Source organism: Lycorma delicatula, chromosome 10 (assembly GCF_047948215.1).
Source record: "Lycorma delicatula isolate Av1 chromosome 10, ASM4794821v1, whole genome shotgun sequence".
Classification (NCBI taxonomy): Eukaryota; Metazoa; Arthropoda; class Insecta; order Hemiptera; family Fulgoridae; genus Lycorma; species Lycorma delicatula.
In genome coordinates, this window is record NC_134464.1 from 97,502,748 (window position 1) to 97,524,672 (window position 21,925).

At 31.9% G+C, this 21,925-nt stretch overlaps 1 protein-coding gene across 3 annotated transcripts in view; it reads left to right on the plus strand.

Annotated features, from left to right (window-relative positions):
• LOC142331813 (neprilysin-11-like) overlaps nt 1-21,925 on the plus strand; it is a 222,469-nt gene that overhangs the window by 112,696 nt on the left and 87,848 nt on the right. For 2 of the 3 annotated variants that reach the window (XM_075377944.1, XM_075377943.1), the window contains one exon: nt 12,325-12,412. In XM_075377944.1, the coding sequence (XP_075234059.1) occupies nt 12,325-12,412 (88 nt within the window). Of the gene's footprint in view, nt 1-8,197; nt 8,448-12,324; nt 12,413-21,925 lie in introns of those variants that run through there. The other variant, XM_075377946.1, reaches the window with a different exon arrangement.

The window sequence follows — 21,925 nt, forward strand, 5'->3', positions numbered from 1 at the left end:
TTCATTTTTTAACACTAATTATTATAAACTGGTACGTGAATGCACTTTGGTCTAATATACTGTCTCTAAATAAAATTCAATTTTTTCTTTGTTTTATACAACTTATCTTAAAAGATTTTTTTCAAAGTTAAATTCTCTATAACTTTTATCCGTTAAGTTAAAAGTTTTATCCGTTTATTATCCATTTAACAAGGTTATTGTACGTCAAACATAAAAAAAGGTTTTTTTTTAGTTGCCAGCGTGAGAGGAGTCATCAAAGACATATCATATTTACAGAAATAATACAATTCTTATGATTATTCGTTGTGTATCAAATAAAATCGGGCCGGTAACAGTTTTGTAACAATCTTTTTTTGCTTATTATATGGAACTCTTAAACATTATTTATTATCTATTTTTGTAATCTATTATCTATTACATATATTTAACAATTATTTTTTTAAAAAGAAAATTCTGAATTAATAACAGATTTTGATAACAGAAATGTAGTGTATTACCTCATTTGATACCAGTATCGTTTTGTTAAAAACAGTTTTATTTATAACAGAAATTTTTGTTTTTTTAGTGGAAGAAATGATATTTTTTTTTTTCTGTTTAACCTCTGGGGCCGCAGTTAAGCATTACTGTACAGAGGATGAGATGAATGATTTGTAGCGTGTGTGAAAAATGCCATGCCTGACCGGGATTCGAACCCGGGACCTCCGGGTGAAAGGCCGAGACGCTACCACTCGCGCCACGGAGGCCGGCAGAAATGATATCTGCGAGACTCTTACTGTGCGGTTTACAATTTCATTGTAATTTTTTTGGATATAATTGTTAGATATATAATAAGTCTTTTTTGTATATTAACAAAAATATTAAAATAAAGAAAAAGTTAATAAAATATATTGATATGTTAAAAGTCGGCAAATAATTTATTTATTTTTTTATTTTAAAATTAATTCAAAGGATTAAAATAAAAATAAGTTTTTTATTTATATCCTTAAAATTAAAATTGTAAATAAAGAAGAAATACAGGGGCCTATATTGATGAAGAATATATTGGTGGCATACGTGACGTATGTTTGTGGGTTATTGTGGTAATAAAATAAAATAATGCAAATGTGTTTAATTTTAAATCGTTTGATAAATTATTGAAAATTGTTAGTGTTTGAATTGGTTGTCTTGGAGAAGATCGAATCTATGTTTCTAGCGAGTGTAATTAATATAATAAAAATATGTGTAAATAAATAAATACGATCTTATTTTAAAAAATAAATAAATAAACTTGTTTTAAATTATCTTTTAGATTTAAGCAATAAGAAATTTAATGCGTGCAACAAAAGTAGTATTTCAAAACATCTCGGTGGAATTGGAATATAAATTCGTTTGGTTTAAATTTATTTTAAAGTGATGCAGAGAATAAATAAATTTTACAGTAAATTGCGTTAGATTAGATTTCAAATCAAACATTTATTTAAATAAATTTATTTTTTAGAACAATTATTTATTGGGTAAAAATATCTTAAAAATACAATACGTCCTTTTCATAATAGTTGTAGTAAAATTATTACATTCCAGTTAACTAAAAGAAAATATATTAATTATGTAGTATTTAATTAAAGAATTTGAACGTAGTTACATTTCTTTTAAAATGTAATCTTTGTATAGAATTTGTTTCATTAAACATTTAAAAAATGAATAAATGAATGATTTGTGGGTGCTACTTAAAGTTAAAGCTTCAAAAATGTAATAATGTAGTGTAAATCGAACATACCACAGTGGCGAAAAGTGATAGAGTCAACATTATGTTTTTACCCTGAAGTTCTGGGTTCGAATCTGTGTAAGGCTTAGTATTTTTACATACGCTACAAATATTGGTACTTTTTTGTTTTCCGCCCACCACGTTTTCGAAATTTTTCACTAAAAATTACATTGTGAAAAAGTAAAAATTCTAATCCTACTGTTTTATTTATTTTTTGGATATATTAGACAATTTTCATTATCTAATTACGAATAAAATATTGATATTTTATTTATTTGTGGTATTAGGAAAGGAAATTCATTTTCATACAAATTTTCAAATAATCTTTATTCCATTAAAAAATGATATTTATAGCAACCTATTGTATTTTGTTTACTACGATCTAATCCTTCCTGTATACAAAATATAAGAATTTTCTATGACAACAACCATTTCTACTGAAAAAACCAATGAAATTCTTAAAGAGGAAGAGGATGAAAAGAGAGTTCTGAATTTAATATAACATAAAAGATTATATGGCAGAAAGACTCCTGGGGCAGATGGGGGATACCTGCAGAATTACTGCGTAGTGCAGGTGGGGATGCGGTAGATAGATACAAATTGGTGTGATATATACGAAAAAGGGGAAGTTCTGTCATACTTCAAAAATAGTGTTACTGCTATGACACCCAAGAAAACAGGAGAGATAAATGTAAAGAATACAGAATTAGCTTAAGTACTAACGCATCAAAAATCTTAACTAGAAACCTGTAGTGTTCAATTGAGAGGAGAGTGGAAGAAGTGTTAGGAATACAACAATTTGGTTTCAGGAAAAGTATACGGACAAGAGAAGCAATTTTAGCCCTCAGATTAATAGTAGAAAGATGATTTAAAGAAAAACAAACCAACATACATAGCATTTATAGACTTAGAAAAGGCATTTGATAACGTAGAATGAAATAAAATGTTAAGAATTTTAATAAATTTAGGGTCCAAGTATAGAGATAGAACATTTGCAAACATTTACAGGAACTAAAATGCAACAGTAATAATCGAAGCGTTACTTTTTAATCTTTACATAGAACTAGCAGTTAATGATGTTAAAGAACAATTTAGTTCCGAAGTAACAGTGCAGGGTGAAAAGATAATGATGCTACGATTTGCTGATGATATAGTAATTCTAGCCGAGAGTAAAAAGGATTTAGAAGAAACAATGAACGGCATAGATGAAGTCCTACGCAAGAACTATCGCGTGAAAATAAACAAGAACAAAACGAAAGTAATGAAGTGTAGCAGAAATAATGCAGGTGGACCACTGAATATAAAAATAGGAAGAAAAAAGATTACGGACGTAGAAGAACTCTGTTATTTGGGAAGTCAAACTACTACTAAAGATAGATGAAGCAGGAGCGATATAAAATGCCGAATAGCACAAACGAAGCTTTCGGTCAGAAGTATAATTTGCTTACATAAAAACTTAATTTAAACGTCAGGAAAAGATTTTTGAAAGTATATGTTTAGAGCATACCTTTATATGAAAGTGAATCTTGGACGATCGGACTATCTGAGAAGAAATTATTAGAAGCTTTTGAAATGTGGTGCTATAGGAAAATGTTAAAAATTATACGGGTGGATAACAAATGAAGAGGTTTTGCGGCAAATTGATGAAGAAAGAAGCGTTTGGAAAAATATATAAGAGAGAGACTTATGGCCACATAGGCCACATATTAAGGCATCCTGGAATAGCCCATTTAATATTGGAGGGACAGTAGATAGAAAAATTGTGCATGCAGGCAACATTTGGAATATATAAAACAAATTATTAGGGTTGTAGGATGTAGTGGTATACCGAAATGAAACGACTAGCACTAGATAGGGAATCTTGGAGAGCTCCATCAAACCAGTCAAATGAATAAAGATTAAAAAAAATTAATAAATTATTTAGAAAGATGTCGTACATTCAAAAGTCAATAATCTTGGCATATGTTCATTTCGCCGCGCCGATTGTCAATATACAAATAAGTGTTGATTTATTGTAGTTTTTGACTTGTAAAGAATTTAAAATGAAAATCACAAAGTATTTTTTTCCCGTAGCGGTGAGAGTAATGTTTTGAATTTTTATCAACAATTTTATGTTTACATTATTCTTTTTCGTATAATCCGAACGTTTATTATTCGTTCTTAAATATACTTTACTGAAATTTGAGTTGACCGATTTCAGTTATTGATAAATTGTAATGAAATGTTAACAAGATTAAATTATAAAAAAAAAAATTAAACGAGTTTATGAACTTCGTACGATATCAGCAAAAATAAACTAACACTCGCTTTGCTTGGTAACTTTGTTTAATTAACTTTAAATATTAAATTGGCCTAGTCAATAATTTTATGTAATAATCAGTCCAAAAATAATGTAGATTACAATTTTACGGAATTACTGAATTACGAAATTTTTAGTGAGGGTACTGTGTAACTTTGGAGAGACGTAACTCTGGTGAAAGGTGTCGTAGTGCCGCTTTTTTTTATGCTGATCCGGTTATTTCTGTTAGAATAGAACGTATGAAAATGTAGTTATTTAAATTCTAACGTTTGTGGCATAATTGACTTTTATTTCCGTCATACCTTAAAAGAAGTAAAAAACCCCACCGGGTTGATCGAGTGGTGAAGTGGTCGTCGCAAATCAGCTGATTTCGATGTCGAGAGTTTTAAAGTTCACATCGTAGTTTACTACGATAAAAGTAACTTAACTCCCTTTAGGCAGTTACTTTTCAATTGGATTTCAATTAAAACCACACATCTCAGGAACGGTCGACCTGAGACTGTATAAGAATACACTTCATTTACATTCATACATATCTTCCTCAGTCATCCTCTGAAGGATGATAATGGTCTGGAGGCTAAACAGAAAAAGAAACTGAAAGAAGTAAAAAAAAATCCATGATTATTATTACAATAGAATGATATTAAAATTTAAAAATTTTGCTAGAGGTATACTTTTCTTGTTTATTGATAATTAACACGATTACCGTAATAACATATGTCAAGATTATTGACTTTTGAATACTCGCCATCTTTCTAAATAATACCTAATATTATTATTTACCACTTCCATGAGTATATGAAAAAAAATTGCAACATCAATCAAAATCAGGTCAAAAAATTATTTTTTTATTTTTATTAAATAATAGATAATGCTGAATTATATTGAATTTGAAACAAATTTTTATAATAATTATATGATATGAAGAAAATTATTATAATGACGTGTTGCAAATTGACTAAATACAAGGAGCGTTTAACTGATACACGGATTGCGAACAAATACGTAGAAAACGTCTGGTGAAGTAGAAAATTATTCTGTTATAAAATTACATAACTTCTAATGTAGTTGTAGTACTTCCTCGGTTTCTTTCTCTCTCCCAGACGATTGCGCTCTCTTTTTATCTGTCTGTATTCTAAACCGTTATCAACTTTTCACCATTCTCACACGATCACATTGTTATTTTTATTTTACTCATTTCTTTTTTCAAGGACGATGTTCTTGAAAAAAAGCACATATTCTGAATTTCATGCCGTGGCAGCTGCATCAACATCAATTATATATTCTATATATAGTACAGTAAAAATTAACCATGATATGTGTAAAACAGAAATAATTAAGGGTCATTGACTTTATTGTATGACTTGTTTAGTTTTACTCGCTTAAGATTTTAAGTAATCTTAGCCAATAGGATATTCTATAGAAATATGATGTGATAAAAGGGTATAAGGAAAAGTTTTTTTTTTCAAATATCTCAAAAATTTGACTTTATAAACATTGAAATCAGTTTTTTTCTTTAAAAAAATAGCGTATAGATTTCCTGCAGTTTCATTTTTTTTATCTGGTTAAGTAAAATTCTGGTAATGCAACTCTGGCTACCGAGGGCTTTGTCCACGACTGACTGCTGCTTAGGAGAAAAATTACTTGAATATTAAAATTCAACTGTATAAAAAAAAAGCCGACAACAGAATTATAATACTTACCCGGCATTGGTTATTTATTCTTATATAATGGAAAAATAATTATACATAAAAAAATTTACAATAAGATTTCTTTATTGGAGTTGGGGGTAATTTACAATGAAGTTTTTCTCGTAAAATTATCATTATATGTTTAAATAGATCAAAAGCAGATTTAAAAAAATTAAAACACCTGTATTTATTTTTTCAGGGTATTTAATTTTTAAATGATTTTTTGTTATTTAATTTTTTTTAATTTTTATTTTTTCTCTTACTCATTTTTAAATCTTTCACTTATTTGTTACTCCTTTGTAAATGAATTTTTAAGTATGGTATAACGCCCTTGTTGGTCATTCTAGCATCAGCCATCAGAGACTCAACATGTATTTAAGTCACGTATAATTAATTTATAACAACGTTACGTATATGAAGCATAAGTATGAATATTATAATAAAAATAATCTGGGATATAATCAAAAGAAAGATTTTTATTTATTTCAACGAACCAGCGAATAAAATAATATTTAGCATAATTTAAACCCGAGGTAATACCTAGGCGACAAATTATTAGACACCCACCTCCAAAATCACTTTCCAAGATTTTTTTTGTTGATTTTATTACATTTATTATGTTAAATAAAAAAATTTAACTAGAAAACAAACAACCAATAAAAAGTTACCTAAGATTTGTTTTTTCGTAGTAGGGGTTGGATGAATTACGGTGAAATTTTATTGTAATATTATTATTTAAGTTTACAATTTATACTTTTATTAATTTAAAAAATTTTAATAAACCAAAATATTTAAATAAAAAAAAATCGATATTTTTAATCTTTGATCGGCTCCTCTACGCACAATATTGCCCCCAATATATTTTTTGCGGTCATCTACTCCATTACTATGGTTAGGAAGACTTATGAATTTTTGCGATTTTTGGAGAAGGCGAAATTTTGGGGGAAACCTTTTTTTTAAATCGTAAGATAAACATACACGCATGTACTGACTTAATATAAATTCCAAAAATGTATATACCTCACCTGGAGAAATTGACCCCAAAATTTTGTCAACAAATTGCGCAGTATACACGAGTCTTGGAGGTCCCGGGTTCGAATCCCCGGTCAGGTATTTCACATACGCTAAAAATCATTGATTCGGGTGCTCAAGGTGGCACCCGAATATGAATTAGAATTAGCTAAAATAAGAGATCAAAATAAAGATGTGCGTATGGCGTTCAGAGCGTGGGACCTTCATGAAAATACGGCGGTTCCTCAAACGAATTCTTTTATATGGAATGTGACAACGTTGTCGCAAATAGATAAACCACGCAATGTTATTGTAGGTTTTCAAACCGATAGGAAAGATAAAGCCGTGAAGGACGCGTCAGAATTCGATTCGTGTAACGTTAAAAATATTTGTGTAATGATTAATTCGAATAAATATCCGTATGAAGATTTACGAGGGAACCAAGCGATGATGTATAGAATGTTTATTAATTTTCAAAAATCATATTATAAAAATATATATATTCGCCGAACACGTTTTCCGATTACAAAATCAAATATCCTTTATATGTGATCGACTGTTCGCGTCAAAATGATTCCGTAAAGATTGGTGTAATCGATTTGAAGATTAAAGTTGAAGCGGAAGAGAATTTTAAACCAAATACAGTAGCATATTGTTTATTGATATACGATAATGTAATCGCGTATTCTCCGCTGACGGGTAAAGTGATAAAGCAAGAATACCCGGAACGGTATACACGTCCGGTTGATTTATAGGGATTTTAATCTCCTTTTCGATTTTATTCGCTAAGGAATAATGATTGTGAAATTGATTATATGTTAGGAACTCATCTGAATTATTTTACAGTTAATAAGATAGCGCATCTTATTAACTGTTAAATAATTCATCTCTATAGACAAAGTTTAATTTTTTATTTCAGTAACGTAATGGTGCTTTTAAGTTTCCTTTCGACGATTTCAAAACCTAAAGATTTTTGCATTGCTGTATCGCTACCTAAAAAGTATGAAGCGCAAATAAGACCTAGATCAGGTATGGCGATGAGCTATGGCATTACAGGTGTGAATTCACCGGGCACGGTCGATGCTGATTATCGTGGTGAAATTAAAATCGGTCTTATAAATTTGGGCGATAAAGAATTTACGGTGCAAAGGGGAATGAGAATCGCTCAATTGGTAATATCGAAATACAAACGCATATCGTGGACGGAAAGCGAAACATTAGATGGAACCGAACGAATGATAAGGGCTTTGGTCGACTGGTCTGAGACAATAATCTGTTACTTAATTCGTATGAATGAACTACGTACAAATAAATTTATCATCAAAGGCCGCGCTGTTAGATAATTTAACATCAATAATGAATATAATGTTTATTTATATAAAACGATAAATATATTTAATTTTTTTCGTTTTTGCAACTGTTCAGTAAAGAATCATTAATAAGAAAATAGTGTTTGCAAAAGAGTGCGAAATATGTGAATTTTGCTTGTAAATGCTACATGATATGTAACTTTTGTCTAAAATAGAGTGTGCACGCCTTAAGTAAATTGATTAATAATAATAATTATTAGAATCGTTAATGAGAAAATTGTGTTTGCAAAAGAGTGTGAAATATGTGAATTTTGCCTGTAAATGTTGTTTTGCTAAATCGCTTCGATATTGTATTTGATTGCAAGCGGTATAAAATGTTCATATACGAGATGGTAACGTAATCGTGTATTCTCCATTGATTATTAGTTAATTCTGCATGTTAGTTTAGTTTTAAGTCTGCTAGTTAGTTTATTCTGCATGATTATTATTTAATTAGATAATTAAATAATTATTAGAATCACTAATGAGAAAATTGTGTTTGCAAAAGAGTGCGAAATATGTGAATTTTGCCTGTAAATGCTGCATGATATGTGTAACTTTTTCTCTAAAATAGGGTGTGCACGGCTTGATCTGAATGCTGCTCTCTGATTGGCTTGTACTAGAGGCGGTCAGCCATATCTACTTCTGACGGAACTTCCCCTTTTTCGTAAATATTACACACCAGTTTGTATAATCTATCAATCGCTTCCTCACCTGCACTGCGTAGTAATTCTGCAGGTATTCCGCCTATTCCATGAGCCTTTCTGCTATTCAAATCTTTTAATGCTTTCTCAAATTCAGATCTCAGTATTGTTTCTCCCATTTCATCCTGCTCAACTTCTTCTTCTTCCTCTATAACACCATTTTCTAATTCATTTTACTGTGTGTGTATATATGTGTTGTGTGTGTGTGTGTGTGTGTGTTTGTGTGTAAAACAATGGCTACTAATTATTTGTTTAATAGGTTATAATATTATTTAATTTTGTTTGTTTCCTTAACTGACTGAATGGTATATTAATAGTATTTCCGTATTGTCTCTTTGAGATAAAAATCATTAAATAGACTTTCAGTGTATTTTGATATCTCAAAAATGCATTGCATGCTTTGGATAAGCACTTAATAGATTTTTGCCGTTTGTGGAGGTGGACAGGTGTATCCACACATGCTAACACCCACGTTTTTCTTTCTCAGTTCCTCATTATCGCACTGTACCATATCTCACCTCTGAATTTATCAGAGAAATTTTATACTATCTTTATATGATTGCACTTGTGTTATCCCTCCTTTTTTAAACTAATGATTCAGCTATCTCTCTCTTTCTCTCTCTCTCTCTCTGTGTGTGTGTGTGTGTATGTGTGTGTGTGTGTGTGTGTGTGTGTGTGTGTGTGTGTGTGTGTGTGTGTGTGTGTGTGTGTGTGTGTGTGTGTGTGTGTGTGTGTTGGCGTACGCATGTGTACTACTAATACAATAAAGTTTAGTTTAATTTTCATTAACTGTTAGTTGTTTATTGTTTACTTAAATTATCAATTGATTACGTATTATAGTTAATATTTGATATAATTTTACTTTTTTTAATTTGGTTGGCTTTACTGAAAGTGAAGTGAAATAAAGTAAAAAACCTTTGTTTAATGTGTATGTCGTTTATTAAGTAAATTTTTTTAAGTCGATTTGTAGAATTGAACAGTGGTTATTTATTGTGATTTTTACGAGTGATCATTTTTATAGTAGAATAATCTTAGCGTTAAGAAAAATATAATAAATATGCTTATTATTTTTAAGGTTAGATATTATTTTAATTGTTTTATTTTTATTCACTGTAAATTTTTAACGGTATTTCGGACATATTTATTGAATGAATTAAATTAAAATTTTATTGCATGTGTATGTTTTATATATATATATATATATATATTTTTTTTTTTAATAATAATAACTTATTTTAAAACATATTTTATAATGGATGGTAATGGAAGATTACTACAAAATTAAATGTATGTACTAAACGTAGTTTAATTTATAAAAAAATATATTTAAATTTCAAGCTATATATATATATATATATATATATATTAAATTTAGCTTGAAATTTAAATATATTTACATATATATATATATATATATATATATATATATATATATATATATATATATATATTTATAACAATACTGTTCTAAATTCTGATTTAAAAATAATCTTGTTACTATAAATAATACTTAAGAGTAAACTGATTCAAATGTTCAATTTTAATACGTGTATGAAAAAACTAGTTTTTAACTACAGAGCGGTTCATTCATTTAAAAGCGATCCGTCTATATTTCTGGCTAAGGTACATCGTAAAGAATAATAAATAATATATTGAAAACGTTAATATTTTAATTTTTCTTTATTTACAGAAAAAATAAATTAATTACTTCATTATTTTTTTTTGTGAATTTTGAGGTCACAGTGGGCCACTTTAGTCAACTCTGGTTCGTCTTTTCTTTTTCTTTTTCTTATTGATTGCTTCCCAATACTTCTTCATTCTGTCAGATCTTGCTTTTTTGAGTTCTTCTGAACAAACCCTCGTTGTTATTTTATTTTTTTAATTTTAAATCTGGAGTTTGCTTCTTTTAGTATTTTTATATTGTCAGTTTTGTTTCGTATATCTTCTATTTTGATGCTTGAAATGTGTACTTTGAGCGTCTTGAAGCACAACAAACTATTTTTAGTTATAAGCAATTTATTAAAGAACGATTTAAAATGTCTGTATAACAGATGTAATGATGTTTTTCATTCAATTAAAAGAATTAGGTTTGCACTGTCTTGAGATACTTCAAGGTATAAAAATTTTACACTAACACAACACTCATACAGAGCGATTTACGAAGAATGTAAGAAAATTTCAGGACGTATTATATTAGTGAAAATACAGAAGAAAATTCCTATTAACATAGATTTGGAAGTGGTTTGTTAGCGAATGTTAGATAGAAGAAGATTTTGCCCTGATTTCTACACCTAAAATTAAGCCAGACTGTAATTCCTGGGATCCAAATTAAGGGGTAAATTTTGTGGTTTTGTATAAAATCTGATGTGAAAAATTGAAGAAAAAAAATAGGTCCCCGAACTGTGTTTTTGGTAGTTTTCGAAAAATCTGGAGTTAAAGAGATAACTGGGTTTGAAAGATGTTTGGCGTAAAATAACTTTGTAAATAGTTAATAATGTTATAAATAAAATTGTAACTAGTTATAATAAATTGTAAATAGTTAATAGTAAATGTTATAAACGAAATTTATAGTGAATTTGATTCTGAGTAAAATTGTGTGGATAAAGTTTACGGAAACTAAATATAAATGTAAGAATTTAGAAGTTGATAAAAAAAAACATCAAAATGTGGAAAATTTTTACTAAATTAAAATAACTTTTATTTTACGCCAAACTTAGTGTTAAACGAATAATATGTTCATTATTACAGAACATAATAATTAAATATTTAAAAAACAATAAACAATCACAATGAACGTATAGAAAACATGACCTATGATTTGTCCTACAAAATAACTATTTAAATAGTAAGAATTAATAACTGCGTTTATGATAATTATAATCTTTTTAAAAAAATAAAGGTTAATTACCTAAAAATAAATTGGAAAATTATTTATAAATAATATGACAATAAATTTTGAAAGGCCAAGGTCACGGTGTAAAGGTTTATATACGTATTTTTCTATATGTATATAAAACAGCAAAATTAAAAAGTCGTAGGCGATCTGATATGAAGTATAAGATATATCTGAAATCGGTATAACCTAATACAACAAGCATCTCATGCCAGGCTTAAGAAGTCAGAAGTTTCTTGTTGCCGTCTTCACTGAGTCGAAGCATGTCAAACTCCTCCGATATGTTCAGTTTTGTGGATACCTTCATTCTGTGGATCACAGGAGCAGTATAATGAACATGATTATTCTCAAGGAAAACAATTCTGACTAAATACTCTCTACATCAACTGCTTTATACGCGTTACAACTTTAACAAAGAGTGGGACAATTAGTGTAAATTAATAAATTAATGTGTCTGTTCTGCCCTGAAACAATATATTTTACTAATTGTGTTAAATTTTAATTTATACTTTCTTTCACTATAACAAAAAATTTGCTGGAGAAAATCCGTTGCACATTCAAATTTATTATATTTTTTTAATGAAATGTTTTTCAAATATTTATGACATTCATTTATTTATTTGATTTTTTTAGGCCCCAGAGCCAATACTCAAAATGTATGGAGTACAACAGAAGATAAAAATAATCAACAATTAGTAGAAGTTACAACTAAAAAAGCTTTGTAAGTATTTATTTTTTGTTTTTTAAGTACATTATGTTTATTAATTTGTAAAAAAAAAATCTTTCATTCTTTGAATTTATTTTTTTCCCTTAACTTACTTTTTTAAACAAACAATATAAAAATAAAATTTTAAGACCCCCCCCATAATAATAAATTCCTTATTTTTCTGTCGATAAAAATAAAAATATATTATTTTATCCATTTTAGAATTAGTGCGTACATGCATGTATGTTTGTAGTATTTGAGAATTCACTGCACATTTTATGCGGTTATCGCCTAAAAACATTTACGCTTTTTTCCTTTTATGAACCTCACAAACCAAACGGTAGCATACGGACCTTTACATTAGATTCTTTTACCTTAAGTGGGAAAATTTGCCTCAACCAAAGGTCCAGTAGCTCGTACGTACTGGGTGTGTGGGGTTCACCGCGTAATGCACCCACTAAAAAAGCCTCACACAATATGATGCTGGAATTCCCGCCGATGGCATAACCTGAGCACCACACGCGTTACAGGCACACCTCACATTCATACAAATATTTATACCTCTCATTTACACCCTATTCACACAAATATATGTATACACAATACATATAACATTGATGCCAAAGTTATGTGTATAGTGTATATACGAGGTGTGTGAGAAAAGTAATGAGACTGACTTTTTACTTTCCAAAGTTTTTATTTTTTTCAAACAACAATATTATCCCCTTCTAAGTAGTTCACTTGGGCAGCTGTATACCGGCAGAGTCGTTGTTCTCACTGTTGGTAGCAGAGCTGGAAGGCTTCAACTGGTTGGGCTTTTAACTGGTCGGTCCCAGTCTTTTGAATGTTCTCCAGAGTTCCAAAATGACATCCTTTTAAGGGCATGTTTCAATTTTCAAAGGAAAAAGTCGCAAGGACTCAAATCAGATGAATAGGGGGGTTGAGGAACCGTAGGAATGCGTTTTGAGGTAAAAAATTCCCTGATGGAAATGGCCATGTGACACGGAGCATTGTCATGATGAAGCATTCACTTGTCTGCAATGTCCGGTCTCACGCGAATCACTCTTTTCCTGCGCCTTTCAAGGACACCTTTGTAAAACACTTGGTTGACAGTTTGTCCTTGACGAAAAAATTCTTTATGCACGATACCCCACTCAAATAAACAAATCGGCATGATTTTGATCTTTGATTTGCTCATTCGACTTTTTTTCGGTCGAGGAAATGACGGAGTGTCATCTCCTCTCTCCGCTTTGCCGCTTTGTTTCAGGATCGTAGTCAAATATCCAGGATTCATCACTTGTGATCACACGATTGAAGAATTCTTGGTCATTGTCAATCCTCTCAAGAAGATCAACGCACACGTTTCTTCGATTGTCCTTCCGTTCCGTTGTGAGGTTTTTCGGCACCCATTTCGCACAAATCTTTTCGCATGTCCAAATCGTCTGTAAAAATTTGATGTACGGTGAAAGCGTTTAAATTTAAATGTTCACTAATCATCCTTATTGTTAAACGACGGTCTGTTCTTACAATAACCCTCACACGCTCAACGTTTTCGTCTGATTTTGAAGTTGAAGGTCTCCCTGATCGAGGTTGATCTTCAACGTGTTCTCGGCCTTCCAAAAATGATTTGTGCGAGCGGAAAACTTGTGCTCTTGATAAGCAATGTTCTCCATAGGCCTGTTTCAACTTTTCAAAGGTCACACGCGCAGATTCCCCAAGTTTGACACAAAACTTGATTGCACAACGTCGCTCTAAATTCCGGTGCTCCATTTTCGTAACGTACAACAAAAACACAACTTCACTGATGGTGCTGTCAAAAATTATGTGTTGGCTGAACGGAGTTGAAACTCGTACAGAGCATGTGGAAGAGATGAACAAACCGGTTTAGCACAGACCGGTAGACACAGCATTGCCAGATCGCTCGCAGTGTCACCAATCTCATTACATTTCTCACACACCTCGTATATATATTTTTATAAATAGAGTGCAAATGAGAGGTGTACATATTTGTATGAATGTGAGGTGTGCCTGTAACGCGCGTGGTGCTCAGGTTATGCCATCGGCGGGAATTCCAGCATCACGTTGCGAGTGGTTTTTTAGTGGGTCCCACTGCAATAGGCGGTAAATCCTATAATACCAGTATGTACGGGTTACTGGGCGTTTGGTTGAGGCAAATTTTCCCACTTCTGACGTAAGGTAAGGTAAAAGAATTTATTTTATTTTCTAATTTAGAAAATTAAAAAAAAAATTGTTTATCCACTAGAATATTATCGTAAAACATGAAACAATTTCATGTATAAATTTGTGTAAAGATGGAATGTGTAGGTATTCAAACAATATAATTACGATGGTTTATTTTTTATTAATAACGAAAAGCTGTTTGATACTGTATCGTTCATTTTAAATTAAACTTTTAGCAGTTTTTTTTTTTTTTTTTTAATTAAAAAAAATTGTACATATTCTGTTGATTGACATTTTAATTGTTTCTCTTTAGCCTATCAGTCTCTTAACTATCAGTTAAGAAACGATCGCCATTTACAAATGTGAATACGAAATTTAGTTATGATTATTTTTTGATAACTATATCAGAATTTAATATAAATTTAAAGATAATACGTATCCAAATATACTCTTTCATAAGATTTTCTAACTTTACTAAAGAATAAAGTAAAATATTTGTTCAAAGTACTTTATAGTACACAATAAACTTTAACTATGTTTTACTATATTGTAGACTGAAACAGCATCCAAAACTTCCAAAACTGATTAAAATGTAATTCCTTTTAGACATACAGAGTGATACATGAAGAATGTAACAAACTTTCAGGACCTTTGGTAAAATTAAGCCAGACTGTAATCCTTGGGACTCAAATTAAGGAATAAATTTAGTGGTTTCATATAAAATCTGTAAAAAAACCAAAGACATTGTTTGTCCGGCAGAGTGCTGTATCCACTGCGGCGAAGGACATTTTCAGTGATTTATTTAATTTTTTATAATTTTGTTTTAATCTTTCCATTTTTATTTGTTATTTTACTAAATATTTAATTCTTTTGTTTTGCAATATTGAATATTTTTGTTTCATTTTAATACCTAAAATCTGCCACATTTTTATGTTTTGTTGTTAATAAACATCGAAATTCTTGTTTTTGAATTTAGTTTCTATGGAATTTATTAATTTCATGTTACTCCGAATCAAACTCGCAACAAGTTTATTTTTAAAACTATTATGTTTAAAACTATTAATAATAATTAGTTAAAACTATTATGTTTACCCATTTAACAAAATTCGTTTATGCCAAACATAAAATAGGCTGTTCTTCACCCCAATTTTTTATCTTTTTCCCCAGATTTCTCGAAAACCCTAAAAATATAATTCTTTAACTTATTTTTTCAGGTCATATTTCATATAAAACCATTAAATTTACTCCTTAATTTGGGTACCATGAAGCCTTGCTTAATTTAAACAAAGGCGCAGAAATCAGGGCGAAATCTTTCGCCAGCTGACACTCGCTAATGAAACATTTTTGAATTTGTTTATAAGAAGTTTCTTCGTTATTTTAGGTCCAGTTGAACATGTCCTGAAGTTGGTTACATTCTTTGTGAATGACATTCTCCTAATATTTTTAAGTTTAAAAAAGTGTATCTTAAGCGAGACGGCTAATTTTTTGCTCTCGAAAAAGTATACTTTTTTTGTATTTCATCATGAACGAAAGAGATTAGTAAAAATGTATTGTTCTTTTAATTGGGAGTGACGTATTGATAAATATTTCAAGTTAAAGAGTAACAGATGTTGTTAAAAATTCTATCCTGTAAATTTCTATAATTAGTTGAAATAAATTTCCTCGGGTTACGTTCTTAAAAATATTAAATTAAATGGCTTCTTGCGTTTTCCCGTACAAATATTAAAATTAACAAATCGAGATGATGAGAACAACTAATTTGAGATCAACAAAACCTCTGAAACAAAAGGTTCTTTGCAATAGTATTATATGAGACCAAAAAATCATTCAAATTAAACCAATCTTATCAACTATTTACAGAAGTAGCGTTAATTATATATATGCACTGTTACAAAAATAAAAAAATCATTCTTTACCGAAGAAAATAATCGTACCACAAAATTGGTAAACGCACATCTACGATTTATATATTGGTATCTCTGATCGGTCTTAATTTATTTATAGATCCAAAATATACGAAATGAAAATGTAAAATCCAACTCGCTTTTTATTTAACATTTCTGTTCACAGATAACGCTCCAAATAATCATAAAATTTTGATAAGAACGTCGATAAAAGCATCATTCAAATCGGTCTAGCGATTCTTATGTTTCACGTGAAAACTTTTTCACAAATTTTGTTCATTGTCAGATTGAAATAGAATTATAAGCGGGCATAGGCGAATATTATAACTTTTTTTAATACGCTAAAAATAATATTAAATATTGAAAAACAAAAAATTACTTTAGCAATATATTTTTTATATGAGAAAAATATGCCTAGTATTAAAATAGTTAACATATGCTAATGACCGTAAACAGGAAACAAAATGTTAATTGTTGCGCAAAACAATCTATGTTATATGTAGTTCGAAGAATCCTTGATGAACTTTTAATCTTAAATCGTGTTTATGGTAGCGTGGTTATTTTAGTAAAGGAAATGTTTACTTTTAATATCATTGCTTTATGATAAGTTATACTTAATTTACACAGACAAGCTTTTATATTTTCACATTAGTAACATAATTTACGTTTTCCGGTGTAAACTTATATGTGGACCGAATAGTTGCATAACAGCAGCAATGCAATCGTTTAGGAAGAAAGAATTCTAGACAATTATATTATTATTATATTGTACAACTTGTGATTAAATAAAAAAATACTACAGAAAGTAGAGTTAAAGCAAACCAGTTTATTTATTTTGTTGGCCTCCGTGGCGCGAGTGGTAGCGTCTCGGCCTTTCATCCGGAGGTCCCGGGTTCGAATCCCGGTCAGGCATGACATTTTTACATACGTACAAATCATTAATCTCATCCTCTGAAGCAATACCTAACGGTGATCTCGGAAGTTAAAAAAAAAAAAGTTTATTTTAAATGTAAAAAAGTTCACATTTTTTACGTGACTGCCCAATATATAAAAATTTAAAACAATACGACTACCAAAAAATAAATAATTGAGCTAAAAAAACGACAACAAATCAAACTGAAAAAAGGAAACAAGGTATAAACGAACAAACATCGTAATGCAGTATTTAATAAAATTAAATAATTTGTTACCGATCAACTTTCAGAGAGTTTTAATTTGTTTAAATACATGTTTCATGTTGTACAAATAGCAGGCATTTAAGGTTATCTAATCACTAAGTTCTCACCAGGTCTTACATCGATAAGAAAATTTTGTCCTTCAACGAAATATTTAAATGCATTCGGGGGACTCTGATTAGTAGTAATTGCTCTATATTAAAGAGCTTTGAGTAGTAATTATTCTATATTAAAGACTAGTATTTAAATCTACTATATATGTATAATAAATATATATTACTACATTATATATATATATATATATATATATATATATATATATATATATATATAATGGCGGACAGACGAAAAAAGAAGCAAAATAGGTCATTTGTCCGCATGAACTTTTTTATTTCGATGTCCTGAATCAGTCGCTTAAGTTTGGCCATCACCTCTCGGGACACTGTGTGTAGCTGTTACGGGCATGGGGATAAAAATATGAGTATTGTGATGCCCCCTTCTCCGATGGGGTGAAAAATCAGGTCAAAACTGGCGCGCGCGCGTGTGTGTATGTGTATTCAAAATTTGTGCTAAAATTTCAACTTTTTGGTCTATGGGTTTTCGAAATTGAGATTAAAACTCTTTATAAATAATGTTGAATATTCCTCACCACCCTTAAATCCGATTGAATTAAAACTTTGGAAATTTAGATAGCTTAATAAATTCTCTCATTGTACAAACACTCAATTTTCTATATAAAAAGTCAAAAATTTAAAATGACAAATGTTACCATCTCTCCTTTTTTAAATTATTTTTCCAAAATTTAATACATAGAAGCTGTACAGTACATAGAAAGCTGAATTTAGTAGATAGAAAGCTGTTGTACCAGTCCGGAGATATTAATCAGAATACAGGCCAACCATACGTACGATTCATCTTAGGGAATTTTACGTGTTTTGAACTGATCGTGAAACGTCATTTGAAAAAAAACCTGACGCGAAAATTTTGGACCTTCCGAAATACTTATATAATACAGTATTTTCCCTTTAGAGTATTGCTATATGCTGTGCTTACTATCGGCGAGCGCGACGCTAGCCGGTAGGTGTATATGGCAGGACAGATAGAATCTTTCCGCTAAAGCTACCTGGACCAGGAGATTGATACCCGACTTGGGCATGTGGTTTGATAGAGGACATGGGGAGGTTGGTTATTATCTTACTCAAATACTTTCTGGGCATGGTAGCTTCGAATATTATTTACATCGATTCGGTAGAAGACCAGCACCTATTTGCATGTTCTGCCAGGATACGGATACTGCGGAACGTACTCTGTTCCACTGTAATAGATGGACTATACATAGACGATGTGCAGGGCTGTAAGAATTAAATCCGGAGAATCTGCTTCTTTTTCTTCTGCGATCCGCTGACAATTGGAACAAAATGGATGAGTTTGCCAAGATAGTGCTAAAGGCTAAAGATGATGTAGCTCTTTTAAGAGGCCATTGAGGCCCCGTGGTAACTTAGTAGTTTAATATTTTCGTTAAGGCAAGCAGCTATGAGGAGAAGATCATTCCTTCGTTTGGGGATCATAACAACTGGGTAATGAAAAGACCGAGACCCGGTTCCCTCGGCGGGGGCTAGGGACGGCTTTTTCGGGCCTGGTTCTCTGTCGGGGGGGGGGGGGGGGGGAGCTTGAGGCAGGCACATTAAAACAAAAGATCCAACCGGGGAGGCTGACCTGTGACGTACAGCCGGCGGGTGGGGGGAGGCCTCCTTTGAGTTTAAAGGACACTTTCCCGGGCTGCGCATACTTGAATGGATACCCAGCCCGGGGAAGTAGGGGGAAAAAAAACATAAAAAACAAAAAGGTGTCAGGAGACTTACAGCCCATTTACGCGCCTGCACGCACATTCCTCCCCCACCAAGTCAGTTGACCGCACAACAGCGGCGCTGCGGCTCCACCACTCTCAGGCGCCTATATAAAACCGGAGCCAGCACAGCGGAGACAAACATTCGCAACAAATCAAATTTTTCAAATAATAGGGGGCCGTCTTATTCAAAATTGTCGCCACCCCGGCGCACGGACGCTCGAAAACAACCTGCATTAAATACATCTCTTCTGCCAGTCCTTATGACGAGCAGACACATAACCCTTAATAGAGATGTATCGCGCTTAGATTAATCTAACCAAACAATGCTAACACCCGCGCCAAAACCGCTGGTACCATGATCCCAAGAAACCTTCTCGCTTCCCTTCTATCCACTGAAGAACAAAGCGACTAAAGAAGAAAAGAAGAAGAAGAAAAAGAAGAACAGAAGACAATTCTCTGTCTCTCGCCAGTCTAGTTCTCTCCAGAACTCACTGGCTTCTAACAAGGTTAATATGAAGATTTGAGAGACAGATACGACAACAAGCATCATATTCCATACCAACCATCCCGAATCCACTTTCCTATCGACCGAGATAGCTCTGGGGCACAACGTCCCAGAACAATTCAGCTAAACTCATTTTCTTTAATTATAAACCAAATTAAATTAAATGTTAAAGTACATGCCAAAAATCACCTCCGGCGTCCTTTCCTTATGATAGGATGACCCCTTAAACAAAGGATTTCAGCCCACTCTAGGCTGAAAGGGAGCGCGTCACGTAAGATAAGCTTATTAGCACATCCTTCCGTCAGGTCCCTACCGATAAACCCTCCGTTGGATCGGAACGCAATCCAAACTTCACCAAACGAATCAACGCCCCTTACTATTAATAAACCGCCAGTATAATAGAATCAAGACGCGAGTCCGCATACTGAGAAAAGTAGTAAGGTATTGCACCCTCCGACATCTTTGTGTTTCAGCGGAGACATTTCGTTACGAACCTCCTGCAGAAGAAGAAGAAGGAGGAAGAAGTTCGCTGGCCGGCCCAACGTGGGACTCCCGGCGAATGCCAACATCCCTGCCGGAGCAGCAGGCCTGGCTGGGCCGCCTACGAAGTCGCTGGGCACGAATACTATCTTCCCGACCCAACTTGCCGGGTTTCAAGAGACCTGGCCGGTCCAGCATGAAGCCCGTTAGCACCAGGAGGCCTAGTAGTGAAGACGGAGTCGGAAATGAAGGGAGTTGACTGGCAAGAAAGGCGCCTAATAAAAGAGCTGTACTATAACCAGAGAATAAAAGTGAGTGTAGGAGATGAAATGACAGGAAGAAAAGGGATTGGAAGGGGAGAGAGGCAGGAATTCTGCATGTCACCTATGTAATATATTTAGTATATATCTGGAAAAAATAATTAAATACTGTCAGAATGATAAAAGAGGAATAAAGATCGGGAGAAGAAGAATAGAATGTATATATTTTACAGATGACGTGGGGGTACAGATGGAGATTCCAAGTTAACTATATGAAATGCTTGATGACTTAAATGAAAGCTCACGAAAGTCAGGGTGTGAGGATAAAGAAAAAGAAGGCTAAATGTATGGAATTTGGTGGAAAAGAGGAGAGGATTGAGATTAAGGTAGGAAATGAAGTTTTAGAGTAGGTGAAGAAATTTCAGTACTTATGGAGCTTTAAAATTTATTACCTGACTTTCACAGTAGAAATTAAAACAATAATATGAGGAAATAATCAGGCATTGATTAATTGTTTTAACTGGAGTGTTATGCTCTATGGAGCTGAAATGTGGACGATGAGAAACAGAAAACCGATTGAGGCTTTTGAGATATATGTGTGGCGCAGAATGATAAGCGTCAGATGGCAAGACCATGTAACAAATGAAGAAATATTAACGAGAACGGATGAGAAAAGGAACATGCTAAATGTGATTGAATGTAGGAAAAGACTGGGAACCAAGGAAAAAAGTTGCTAAAGGCTAGGAAATGTAGGAAATGGCTAGGACATTGTATGAGAAGAAGGTGTTTATTAGTGGATGCGATGGAAGGCTTAATAAATGAAAGGAAACCAAGAGGAAGGAAGAGATTTCAATTTATGAATAGGATTATGGAAAAGGGAAAATATGCTGAAAAAAGAGGTTAGTAAAGGATTGAACAAGGTGGAGAACAGCAGCCGTGACAGGGTCTGTCCTAATGGCAGAACACTATGATTAAATAGTATTTTGTATTCCAGTTGGTTTTAACTTATACTTCTCTTCTATTTCTGTTTATCCTCAGGAACCACCGTAAGGTATTACTTCAGAGGATGAATGAGGATGATATGTATGAATGTAAATGAATTGTACTCTTGTACAGTCTCAGGTCGACCATTCCTGAGATATGCGATTAACTTACAATCAATATTAAGTTATTA